At 42.9% G+C, this 13,622-nt stretch overlaps 1 protein-coding gene across 1 annotated transcript in view; it reads left to right on the forward strand.

Moving 5' to 3' along the window:
- LOC142565876 (uncharacterized) overlaps positions 1 to 13,622 on the forward strand; it is a 32,815-nt gene that overhangs the window by 3,771 nt on the left and 15,422 nt on the right. The window contains exons 5-6 of the mRNA XM_075676445.1: positions 5,228 to 5,343; positions 10,229 to 10,385. Of these exons, the coding sequence (XP_075532560.1) occupies positions 5,228 to 5,343; positions 10,229 to 10,385 (273 nt within the window). The remainder of the gene's footprint in view (positions 1 to 5,227; positions 5,344 to 10,228; positions 10,386 to 13,622) is intronic.

The raw sequence follows: 13,622 nt of genomic DNA on the forward strand, positions 1-13,622 counted from the left end.
TTTAACTGTTTCTGGTAGCTGTTCAAGGAAACTATTCTCTAATGCTGTTGCTTTATACTTCCTTCAGAATACTACAACGTTCTGATTTGACACATAGTTTGTGACTGGTGACAGTTGTGGGTACTATGGGTAATCAGAATAAATCACGTTTGAATTCTTCCTTCCAGTGGCCCCCATCACTTTGTCAAAACAGAAGCAATTGGTACGACGCATTGTGATTAACTACACATTCTGTGGCATTCACGCTACATAGCATTAATCCGTGTCTCATCTGTCAGCCTCACAAAATTAAAAAAAAACAATGTTCCCACAGGAAGGTGAGCAAGCAGTCTATGAGAGATGCACGGCCACACAGTGTGCTTGCTGCAGCTATCAATGCTGTATTATTACAGAAATGCTTTCTTGCTGCTAAGTTGCTTGCTCTGTCAGCTGAGGACATTTTTTACATCTAGCACTTTTGCATTGCCTCACTTGTCTCATTTACTACCAGTGCCAATTTGTCCTCGTGTGCAGCTCAAGAGTGCAACTTTGAGCAACAAAGCTTCATTTATAAGACATTTTACAAAAGAAAAAAGAAAGATTTTGTTACTGTGCGCATCGCACTCACTACCACTGTGAACATACCATTTGTCATACTCGAATGTCCCCTTATCTATGTTTGCAACCCCCATGTTCCAGCTTCGAGCTTGCAAAGCGCTAGAACATGCTGTTGAGCATGGAAAGAGCTGTGAGGAGCTGCATCCTCAGCATTACAAGCTTTACATTGTGCACAGATGATATTATTGTGGCATATGAATATCCTCAAATGTTGTGCCTGTGAGGAAGCTGATTCAGTATTTGATTAAATCAACAATGCAAGTTTAGACAGACGCTACCCCATTTACATTTGCCATGCAACCTCTCTTTAACAAAGCTTGTAGCAAACATAAAAAAAATGGATCATTAATCAGCCTTTTCATGTATAGGTGTGCTAGGCTAGGCCAGATAACAAATAAGTTAACTCTAGACCATTTCATACCTCCTTCATTGAATTGCCTTATGTACAATGACATCGACTTGTAATGATTGCACATGTCATAATGATCACTTACTACAGCATGACGCTGCATGTTGGCTCTTTGTAAAGGAATAAACTCTTTACTGACATACAGATCTATCACTGATAGCATGCGATGTGGCAGTAAAAGTTGGTCATTTGAAAAGCTTTGCTTTTTGTGGGGAGATACAGGCATCAAATGAAGTGCAGGGGATGTGTCTTTAAGCAAGCAAGGCTGTAATAATTATGGATGATGTGCCCTTGAGCATGTCCAATTTGATGCAGTTCAACAGCAGCTGCTGTTGGCTTAATAAAGGGCCTGAGAATTTCACTTTATTGCAATGTGATGGCCACTTGTCACAATAAACCATCACTGAGGTAAAACAATTTAAACAAAGCCAGCATTAAATGAAAGGAAGGATAGGTAAGAGGAGGAAAATGCTGTGTCTCTCAACTTCTCCAGCACCAGGGAGTGGTATTTCCAAAAATGAAGATGACTTGCATTTGCCCACGCACATCTGTGAATCTTTACTGCAAATGTGCACTATGACATCTCCTGTATGACCATGATTAGTGATAGCTAGTTTGTGTCATCATCTTAACTTAGACCTGAAAAATGTTTCTTGTTCCTACTTTTACGCAACCGATGCACCTTCAGAAATGACTGTCTGGTATCCCAGCTGTCCAAGTAGGTGTAAAACATGTTATATTCAGCACGCATTTTTTCATAGAAGTGGTCACTAAGCTTTATGTCCTTGTTTTCATTTGAGCTATTTTGAGAGAGAAAGAGAGAGAGAGAGAGAGAGAGAGAGAGAGAGAGAGAGAGAGAGCAAGAAGAGGAAAGGCAGGTAGGTCAACCAGACAAGCGTCTGGTTTGCTACCCTACACTGGGGATGAGGGAAAGGGGGAATAGAAATAAAAAAGGAGGAAGGAAGTGATGACTGGGTGCAGTGAAGCACCGTGACACCGAAGTGGAGTTACATAGGTGGTGATCTGCATTGATCACATCTGGTACGACCAAAGGGCCAGTGGTCATTGCGCGAATAGGAGGCTGTGGGTGAGCTATGGGGCTTACTCGAGAGTTGCAAGCACTGGATTAAGAGCATCCAGTACTTGCACTGCACTTCGCGCTGATGGAGTATGCAACTTGCTGAAAAGTACACAAAGGGTATTTATGAGGGACTGAAGCATCACAACAACTTGCTGGTCTTCTTTGGACAATTTATCGGGAGTTGGCACTGTGGACTCTACCACGGTGCACTGTATCCGTTGGATGTGACTGTGGTTCCAGCTGTGGCACCGGCTGTGGCACCGGCTGTGGCATCGGCTGTGGCTTCGGTCATGGCTCCGGCTGTGGCATCGGTCGTGACTTCGGTTGTGGCTGTGGCTGTGGCTCCTGCTGAGGCTTCAACTGTGGCTTCAGCTGTGCCATCGGCTGTGGCCCCGGTCGTTTCTTTGGCTGTGGTTTCATTTGTGGCGGTGGCTGCCACTTTGGTAGCGTGGACCAAGCTTCAGTATTGGTGTTGTGCGGCACGACCTTAAACTCGACTCCGCCAGGCCTGGGGGATAGAGGAGGAGGAGTTGTTGGTTGTGGCATGCTCTTCAAGGAGGCATCTGTGTTCTTTGAAGTCCGACAGTGTTGGGAGCATCGCTTTATAACGGCCACAACAGCTTCCCGACGAGATAAACGGGCTCTCGCCATCTGCTTGAATACCTTCCATTCCTTCTTCATTTTGGGACAGTCCTTTGATGTAGCCTCATGGGACCCAATGCAACAGGAGCATTTGAGAAAAGTGGCTATACAGGAATCTGCAGCGTGGGGCTCTGCGCAGCGCGAGCAAGCTCTCATGTTCTCGCACACAGCACTTATGTGCCCCAGCCTCATGCAATTGCAGCATTGGAGTGGCCTTCGGATAAATGATCGCATGGGGTGTCTAAAGTGGCCCACCTCGACGTGTGAGGGAAGAGATTGGCCCTTGAAAATTAGCTTCATACAGTGGGATTCGCTGAGTCGAGACATGCGAGTTATGGCGAAGCCATTAGCGGCTGGCTTCACTAGAATAGGCAAGTGAGTGCTGGAGATGGAGACGTCCACGTCGTAGATGACACCAGCAGTGGTGTCACTGTCCAGTGGAATATACGAGCGGACCTTCATGCTGCCATGTTCCGTAAGTTTGCTCAAAGTTCGCAGCGCAGTCTCATGTACAGTGTCAATAGCCAAGACATTTTTTCGTGCGTTGACTCTGACATCCGAGAGTTGATTTGGTGTCACTGCTTCAAGAAGCATAGAGACAGACTGTCTGTTGAGTCGCTTCAGGTTGTCGGTAGCGAGTTCTGGTACAAATAGAATCGTACGACTGAAGGATTCTGAGTTGGTCCTACAGTCAATGTGCTTGAAGACAGGTAGGTCCTGGTGTTTCTTCGTTTCACCTTGCAGCTCCTCACTAACTGAAAGTCGTCATTGGAGAAGTCCTCACTTCTCAGCGAGTAGACACTGGTATCGTTGCGGTCAGTGTCGCTCTGGAGACCAGTGCGCTTCCTAGACGCAGCCACCACTGAAGTCGTCATTCCTGGCAGAGGCGCGAGGACGTCAAGTTGTATCCGTGCCACAACCCATGGCGGCTCCCCCGTGATATACACAGAAATCAGGCAAAAATAGCTGAGCTAGAAGAATAGCGTCCTGGCTTGCAGTCACTTCGTCGTCGTCCTCCTGAGCTATTTTGAGAAATTTTCAAAGAAGTGAACTATGCAGCTACAAAATTTTGCTGCTCCATTCTTCATTGGTTTTAACAAAGCTCAGCACAATGTAACATTATTTTTTGGCATTCTTTTGTGCTCCTGCTTAAAACAGCCTATTCTAAATTTGTAACAAAGAAATATTGCATTAGTTTCTATAGAATATAGCCTTTGGGAATACACACTTATCAGCAGACTGTGTATGAAAGAAACAAATAATTTATAATTTATTCATATGGTGCTTCAAAAGACAGGCTAGGGAGACATGGATCTGGCTAGCAAAATGTATTTCAATGCTGTTAGTGCAGAAAAATATTCAAGGCTCACGCCGAGTTGGCTCTGTTCGTGCCTGTGGGATGCCTTGTAACAAGCTGTCAGGAACGTGCATGAGCTTTTATGAACCGAATGATGACCCACTCTAGCTGTGTTTTTGTGTATTGACTCTAGTAGTGGACAAAGCAGTGATTGCTATGTAACATCGGTACGCTTCACGAGGTACGGATCACGAGGCTTGCATCAACTGAAGGTAGCAGGCACAGTTTGTAGTTTTTGAAATTGGTCAGTCTTATTTTTCAGTATAAATCTTGGTGTGTCATTGTAAGTGTGCGCAGTTCCTAATCCATAGGTTAACTGTATGTAGCTGTTCTTGGCCAAGCTTTGCTGTCATGACTGCACAATGTGACAATTGGTTGCCTGCAATTGCAAGATCCTCTCCAGAATTTCTGCTGAAATTTTACTATGCTTGTTCATGAAATGTTACCAAATTATGTGTTCTGGGAACATGAAAAATTATGTTACTAAAATGTTGAATGATTTAATAAACTTTCTAAATAAACATAACTTTTAACACAGGATTTCTTCCATTCCGAGCAAGCTTTTGCTTGTCTTAGTCACATCCAACCCTAAGCTATTGTGATTCTTTGCAGTGATTTTGAGTAAGAGTTTTGCATAAATTTTTATAGTTTAAGTTTAGATGCCCTGCTTTTTCATTTATGGCAGTCTGAACCTCTTGCTGTGCCAGTTATCTTACAGTCCCAATAATTTTTTTTCTATGTTTTTGAACCTGTGCTTAGCACCATAGTGAATAGAGACTGCAGAAAACTCTAGAGCATAGAGTTGCTCATAGGCACATAATTGCCGGAAGTTATTCTTGCAAATGTGCCAAGAGTGATCATTTACAACATCATAAATTAGTCTATAGCTCATTGGCTATGGTGTTGTGCTTCCGAACGCAACGTTGCAGGTTTGATCCTTGGCCACAATAATGGCTTTCAGGTAGGAGCAGAATGCAAAAACATTCTTGTACTGAGCTTCGGTTGCATGTCCCAAGCATTCAAAAACAATTCAGAACTTACCTCACAGTCTCTCACTGCCCCTGTGTAACACTGGAATGGTGAACCCACATCAATCAATCATCAGAAATTTCTTTGCTGAAATGGGCACAATACCTCACAGGTTTCTACAAGCCTTTTCTTGGATCTGGCACATGCAGTGCCTGCTCTCAAGGCAGCTACACCTTGCTGAAAGGCTCTACTGAATGCACGGTCTGTCCTGCTGGCTTCTACTGCTCGGTAAGCAACATGAGCGGCATTTCGTTTTTGGGACAAGAACATTCATGACTGTTGTTCTTGCATGCCAGCATGTTTAATATTGCTAGTAAATAGTTGTTGCATGTGTAATGGGAAGTTGTAATGTAAACTGTTTCGTTCTTTATAATTAACCTGAAATTTTCCATGTTTGAAAGAGTGAACTGCTGGGCTAGTTCGTTGTCCGACATAATAAATGAGTTTTGCGCCTAAACCACACACACAAGAAACGAGACAACATGGGCGCTTTGTGTTGTCTCCTTTCTTGTGTGTGTGGTTTTGGCACAAAACTCGTTTATTGTCAGATTTCCGTGTTTGAGTTATGTAAATTGGGACTCTACGTTGCTGCACAATTTTGCTAGAATGGCAAACCTTTCACTTCCTGCTAGTACATTTATATCATCATCAGTACCTTTATCTCTCAAGCTTTCAGCTACCAGCTCTATCAGGCGTGTACTCGCAGGTAAAACATAGCTTGTTAAGTCTGGGCTCAGCAGTCATCAGTCATAATACTATTGTGTTGATTAATATGATTAAACAAAAAAAAACATATTTCAATTGAGTAGCAAGCTACAAAGAAGAGCATTTCTAGTACTCGTGAGTATCAGCTTGAATGCAGCAAAAAGATTGTGAAGAAAGCCTGTAGTGCATTTTTGAAAACCAGCGAGTTGAAGAAATATATTCCCCCATTATAAACTTAGAAAAGGTATCAATTATATAGTGCAGCACAGTTATATTGCGATTGCATCCAATTTTTTTACATGCAAGCCCAATTTTATGAATACTACTCTTATTTGATAACATAGCTTTAGTTCTGGCTCAGCTACTCTTAGAAAAATGTCATTACAAGTGCATTTGATTTCTTTCACTTGAGGTTTGATTGCTGGCCTCCTAGGAGTTCTACACACGCTAGGTTTTGGTCGTAAGAAATGAAACCACACAGATCTGGTAGTTCAGGGCTCCAATATTTTACACAGCATTGAGCGAGCAAGAAAAGCTTTGGCCAGGAGTTGTGTTTTGACAACGCCAACATACTAGCTCTCTTGACCTTTGCTATCATCCTTTGACAATTTCTGCCCATTTTTTTTTCTGTTTTCCTTGTTTTCTTGCTTCATAGGGTGTTTCCTGTGGCAGTTTGCTCGCTCTACATTTCACTATGTTGCTGCTTGCTATTTATGCACTGCAGGCAGTGCATGTGAAGCAAAAGGCAACAGCCATGATGTTGTCTAAAACTTGATGAGGAACCCTTTAAGAACACTGAAGGTTTTATTGCTGTTTTGCACTGTGCAAACATAAAACGTTCACACTGGTGTTTAGAGAGTATGAAAAGCCACTGAGAATGTTTGTGAATGTACAGTCTGTCTGGAGCAAGTTTAAACAAGAGTTTCCCAGGAAAAAGTAGGAAGCTGGTATTTCAGCCCTTCCTACCAGAATTAGTGAATCATTATCTCTGCCTAGGCAGACTTGTAGTATGGTAGAAGAGGCGTCACAGCTACATGATGAATAAAATTCCACTAATACAGTGCAGTCAGCTTGTAGAAACAATAAATGACTTGGTGTCTGACTTTCTCTACAACATTGTTTATTCTTGGTAATCATCATCATCAGCAGCAGCATCTTAATTTACTATTCCCTTAAAGGGCCCCTCACCAGGTCTGGCCATTTTGAGCTGACAAGCGCACAGCATACATTGCATGATAACGATCGTGTCTGCAAAGTATTACATCTCTATGCACCGCGGAAAGATCTGAAATTTCAAATCGAATGCCGCTTTCCCTTCTCCTTGTGGCCACTGCGTTCCAAGGGGGAGGATGACATGCACATGCTAGTGCGTCTACGTACACGTGTTTGAACTGTTATGTCGCTCATGGTGACATGTGACTTCGAGAATTATTCAAGGCAACATCTGTTCCTTGTGTAATACATTGCTTGAATCGATGAATTAAAGCTTAGTGTAATAATAAAACATACAAACTAAATGTCTGCACGTTTTTGTTTTACTTCGCACCGCAGCAAGAGAGATGTACTTCGGTTTCGTCTGCTTGTTCCCATTTCGTGCAGTTGCATGCACCGACACTGAAACTATGTAATTTTCTACAGTGCTTCAGCGTGGGATCATGCTCTGTGATCTGCTTGTGTCTGCCTCAGTATTCATGTAGCGCTGACTTTATACCGCTAGTCATGTGTCCTTGTGCACGGCGTGCAAAATCGTACGCTGTGTGAAACAAGACAATCACAACAGCTCACGTGCGACGCTGTCAGCGGAAGTGCGCTGCACCGCAATAAAGCATGAAGAAAAAAAAATGAATGCGGGGGCCCATGACGTGTCATCACATGATCCTCGAGGTCCGGTATGGGAGAATGCAGGGAAAGAATTTCGCTTGTGGTGGCTAGATGGGGCAAATGGACAGAGTGTCTTGCTTGGCAGTGGAGCTCGCCTCCTGAAATCATGGATTCACAGCACTGAAATACTTATATCTCGAGCCAATTTAAAAAATTTTTGCCCCCTAGAGGACACGTAACAACTTCTAGTGTATAAGCAAAATTTTCTATGGGGCATGAAGGCCCCTGCTTGAGGTATTACATAAGGGGGGGGGGGAGTACATTTGCAGAATACACTAAAATTGGTCAGTAAAACAAAGTGGCAAAATATGTGAGAAGTCATTCAGGGAATAAAAAGCAGTTAAAAAACCACAGGATACACAAGGTCAAAGAGGGATCACTAAGACATAATAGAAAAATAATGTTACGTAGCATGCACATGGTGGAGCGAAATACAATTCAAAAACGCTTGGTACAGAGAAGCAAAATTGAAAAACAAGGCATGATTTAAACAAACAAAGCAGGGTGAACTGTAGGTAATAGTACAAGAATTATATAGGTTGTGTGGATAATAAATAACGAAAGTTTACGTGACCACGTTTGAGGATGACTTATGCAGGTAGTTTATTCCATTCCACTTAGCAATAGGCAAGAACGCGTTTTTAAAGGCGTTAGTAGATAGTCTATAAAATTGCTTGGGTTACCACACTGTATGGTTATAACGATCCAACATTAGGAGTTTGTAAGCATCACTATAAGAGCATTTTAATCCTTTAAGTGTCACTGATGTACTGGTAAGTTTTCATGCATGCATCAAAATGAACTAGGTAGGAGATAGGAATGTGAGGATCATACCAAGGGTGCATTTGCCATTGTCCGTGTCATTTTTTCCATTCTACAAAACCAAAAGTAAACCGTTGTGTTTGTTTTACAGTAACCAAGAAAAAACTTGATGCTGGGGTTTATCACTTCTGAAAAAAACCAGACACCGAAAGGGTTAAAGACCTTAAAACATTTTATTTATTTTTATTTCTGTTGTGCTGCATACAATGTCATGAGCTAAAGATTGTGGTTCTCAAATCAAGTGCTAGATTATGTTCTGCCTAAGAGTGTTGTGACACAAACAGATTGTCTGAAAGAAGTTGGTAGACTGTATTATGCTCCTTCATATTTCCAGTTGTGCAGTGGGACTGCTTTTGAAGGCCTGCCTTTTAAGTTTGGTGCCTCTTTCACTTCATGTATCAGTATGTTCAGTTTCCTTACCTCATAACATATTATGTAGATTTTATTATAAAATCAGTTGTCATTTGATGATTTATGATGATTTATGCCTCTTTTTTCAGATTTATTGCTGAGAATGTGCTTTTTCAGTGCTAATTTTTTTGCTCCTAGAACACTGTTTGTGCCCAAAGACGTCATCCCTAATGGTGCTCTAAATGTCAGTTTCAGGCTGGCTTTGGTGGTTGGAACAATGTTGGAAAAAACCAGGTGTTGATCAGTGTTGTTGGTATAGGATTTGTACTCTTGCCACACTCATTTCGCAAGTGTGAGATAAAGCATTAATTAGTGACAAAGGGTGTGAGTTGACGTGATTATGAACAGCAGTGAATGCCGGTGAGTTTAAGTGGATGTGAGTATGAACAGGAGTTAGTGCCGGTTAACAAGAGTACAAATGAAACTCAGTGACGGTGAGTTGGAATGGACATGGGTATGAACATGAGTGACTGTCGGCAAATGTTGGTCGACACAAGTACAAGTGTGGGTGCGCATCAGTAAGTGTGAATGGAAGCAACTATCAACACAAGTGCTGACAAGTATGCGTAGGTGCGAGTAGGAATGTGAGCGAGTACTGACTAGTGTGAGTGAATACATAGCCTGCAAAAATATTGCTGACTGAGTATGAGTGAGTATCTATTCATTCTGTCAACCTGTGGTTGTTGGAGAATGCACTAGGCATCCCTGCTGGCCATGCCTCTCAGTAGTTACAACACCGATAAGTTGTGTATTTCTTACTTATACTGACGAGGTTGCTACTCCTATTGAATGTTTGTGTGTGTATGTGTATGCGTATGTACGTCCATGCGTTCACTGTGTGGCTTAACGAAGTTCACCCTTCCTTCGCTTCATTCGAACAATATTTAGTGTTGTTGGTGAAAATTAATTTAAAGTATGGGGTTTTACGTGCCAAAACCATAATCCGCTTATGAGGCACGTGGTAGTCTGGACTAATTTTGACCACCTCAGGTTTTTTAATGTGTACCTAAATCTAAGTGCACAGGTGTTTGTGACTTTCGCCCCATCAAAATGTGGCCGCCGTGGCCGGGGTTTGATCCCGCAACCTCATGCTTAGCAGCGCAACACCAAAGCCACTAAGCAACCATGGCGGGTTTTAGTGCTCTTCATCATATAGCTAATTGTGCAATCTTTGAGCAGTAAGTCTTTGCTATGTCCTCATCATTAATATCTGCATGTGAAGGTTTTGTCAGAAAGGTTAGCCTAAGGCTGCCATGATCCAACCCTTATTTGTTGTCTGATTAATTCCTTGCAGTGCACACATTGTGAACCACTTCCTTGTTCTGATGACGCCATTTGTCCTGTCGGGAGCACTCAGCCAACGTATTGTTACAAACCACTGTTTGTCAAGCACGGCTATTCCTGTTACATGTCTGATTCAGCAATTGGAATCATCATTGGTGTCTGCATCTGTAAGTTTCTTTCTCTACTCTATGGATCCCTGTCGGGTGAACTTGAACTAAAGTCATCTCTGTTTGCTGGCTTGTCGACTAATAAAAAATAATGCCATCTATTGTGGCAGTGACGAGTTTACACACCTATGCAAAAGAAATTCAAGGCTATAGGACAAGCCACGGCAACTCCATTTGTTGTTCACTTGGTCTCTACTGCTTTTTGAATTGAAGCTTTATGACAGTAGTGATGAAAAAAGTGGCTATTTTTCTTTTTTTAAAAAAAAGAGACTTTTGTCGTCAGTCACTCAGAAGCAATAAAATATCAGAATGAAGGAATATACAGGTAATGCACAACTGCAAGCAGCTGAGCAAGCCATTTGGTAACATACTTAGGTTGCCTGGCTGCACTTCTGGCCACCTTTGGGTAATGGGCAAGTTAAATTGGTGTTGTGCGTTGCCAAATGTGTTAAAAATTGTTCAGAAAAGGTTTAATTGTTCTCAAAGATTATGCATGCTTGGGGGTGAATTTTACAAATGTGATTGTTGCCAAGGACAGCAGCACGTGGCCCTTTGTTACATACAACTAATTCTCCATTTTTTAGACAAATTCTTTAGCACCTTGTGTTTGTGACTTACAGTTTAGAACTAAGATAACATCATTTCCACACCATTGTGTTACAGCACTCAGTGTTCTTAGAAGGCACCAAAATAATTTGGAAGGAGATCTGGCACATGGCTTCAATGTGTGATGACAACTTTACATGTCAGAATGAGGGGCTGAGACTGGCCTAGCTAGACCTGCCTGCTTCAACACCTGCTCCACTATTCCCATCTGGCAGTCATCTGCCGGTCATAACAGAACCATTGCTAGATTTAGTTTGTGCATGCTTGCAATGAATGCGGTGGCATAGAATAAATGAGGTCATTATGAGAGAGACCACACTCTGGACAACCTTTATCCTAGTTTTATTCGAAAATGGTGCTGTATAGTAATATATGTGACAGCTGTACCTTTTAGAGAGCCTTTCTTCTTTTTCATACATGTTATTACACTCACCACTGGCGTATAAGGGAAAAGAAAAAAATGCATGGACACCATATTATAATTTGCTACTGAGGAAATGGTATTCACAAGTTCACAAAATGTATTGTGTTCTTGGCTATACTTGTGGACAACTTTTCTTGGCATTGAAGGGAAGGCTACAGGGACGGAGCTTCTGCATGCGTACTCCTACACAAAGTACATATATACAGACTCCCTAAGCGTCGTGAAGGCAGTGATGTCACTCTGCAAGCACAAAAATCTAGTACTTACTGAACTCTATTCCTACCTTTGTTAAGCTTATCTATCTAACCAGTATGTCATTATATGCTGTGTACCTGGCCATAGGGGAATCGAGGGTAACATTCTGGCGGACCAGATGGCCACGTCAATTGCATCACATGCTGTTAATCCTACCACTGCTGTCCCTGTCACAGATCTGAAGCCTTCCTTACGAAAGAAACTGCAAAACCACTGGCAACACATGTGGGACACAGAAATAAATAATAAACTGCACGCGATAAGGCCACGGTTAGGTTTATGGCCCTCCGCAACAACATCATGGTAAACAGATGTCCTATTCTGTTGTCTCAGAATAGGACACACATTTGGGACCCATAATTTTCTACTTACTGGAAATGAACCTCCAACCTGTGGTAGATGTGGTGAGAGGCTGACCGTCCTCATGGAGTGTTGGGAAGCCGAAGCCGAGAGAAAGAAACATTTTCCTCTTGCATACCGTTATTGCATTCTTCTTCACCCGGCTATGTTCAGGGTGTCTACCAACCGGGAAAACCGGGAATTCTCAGGGATTTTGAGTAGTCTGGAAAAATTCAGGGAAAACTCAGAGAATTTGTGCCTCTATCAGGGAAAATTAGCTGTAATTTTATTGAAAGGGTCAAAAGTCGCGGTAATGCTGGCTCGAGCAAGACAGGAACCGTGATGAATCGTCTTTGACGCCCTGTCGGCGGTTGGAGGAGCTGCCAGTGTACAATCAACGACCGACTTTCCGGATTCCCGATAATTTGGACGGCTTCGCGGCACTACCACGTACACGTATCAGAACGTCTGAAATTTCGGACGCAAAAACTCTTCGCCGTTCGATTTTCCGGACGTTTTGCCATGACCGCAGGTCCGAAACCGCATTAATCAAAGCCACCACTGCTGCCATTTTGATTACCTCGCCGCCTGAAACCGGCGCTGTCGCACGCAGATCCGCTGCCAACTGTAGCCACCGCTGCGGCAGCGCTAGGCCTAGCTGCTTCGACGTTCGCTATGAAGCTTCTTACCGTTGGGTGGCGTGTTTTTTATTGAAAGAATCCGCTGCTGTCAGCAATGGCACGGACTCCGCCTTTGCGGTTCTCGCGATTGGCTTGGAAGCTTGGAAAGCACGGTGCGTTGCATCATGCTGGTTCCCGAAAGTCAGCTTCGCCTCCGTATGGAAATGTTACTTGGTGAAGCATACGCAAAAGTATTGCAGTGAAGCGTAACAAGCCTGGGAAGGGGCTATTGCCACGGGACACAGTATGTATTACTTAATTATACACGCGTGCACCCCGTATTTCCTGTCACAGTATGAGCACCGATATACCTAATATGTGTACCGACGGGCCTTCAGAGCGTTTTCGAATGTGCCTGTGGCGGCTTCAGCCGTTAAGGGCGGTAAATGACATGCATTTATTTTTTTACAACTGGCCGATTTTTTGGACGTTTTCACGGCGCCTAAGGAGTTCGAAAACTAGGACGTGGACTGTGCAACTGACCAAGAAGACGCTTCAAATGGTCCGTGGGGCGAACGAGTGACGGAAGGAGTACGAGAACAGAAAGGACCTACGCATTGAGGAATGAACGGGAAAGGAAGCGTGCTGCCGCCGTTTTGAAGGAGCTTGAGCTCAAAAAACAGTGTTGGCTGATGCCGAGATGCAAGTGTCCCTCATCCAAACCAAAATAAACTCTTTGAAGCAGTGAAACACTACAATGAGGTGTCATGCGCAGGCTGAGAGTATGTCAGGACAGTTGAGGTTGACTTATGAGCTGTTGAGAGAGAATCTCAATTGTAACAAAGTTCGGGCCTCATACCACTGAGCTTGCTCAGTTGATAGAAATAGCTCATGTTCGAAAATATTTGCTTTTATATGCATCTCCTTTTCTAGTCGTATTTGAGAATGTCCGACTCGATTTGCAATCTTTTCGAAGACATTTCATTTGCTGTG

The sequence above is a fragment of the Dermacentor variabilis genome, unplaced genomic scaffold (assembly GCF_050947875.1).
Source record: "Dermacentor variabilis isolate Ectoservices unplaced genomic scaffold, ASM5094787v1 scaffold_12, whole genome shotgun sequence".
NCBI classification, from domain to species: domain Eukaryota; kingdom Metazoa; phylum Arthropoda; class Arachnida; order Ixodida; family Ixodidae; genus Dermacentor; species Dermacentor variabilis.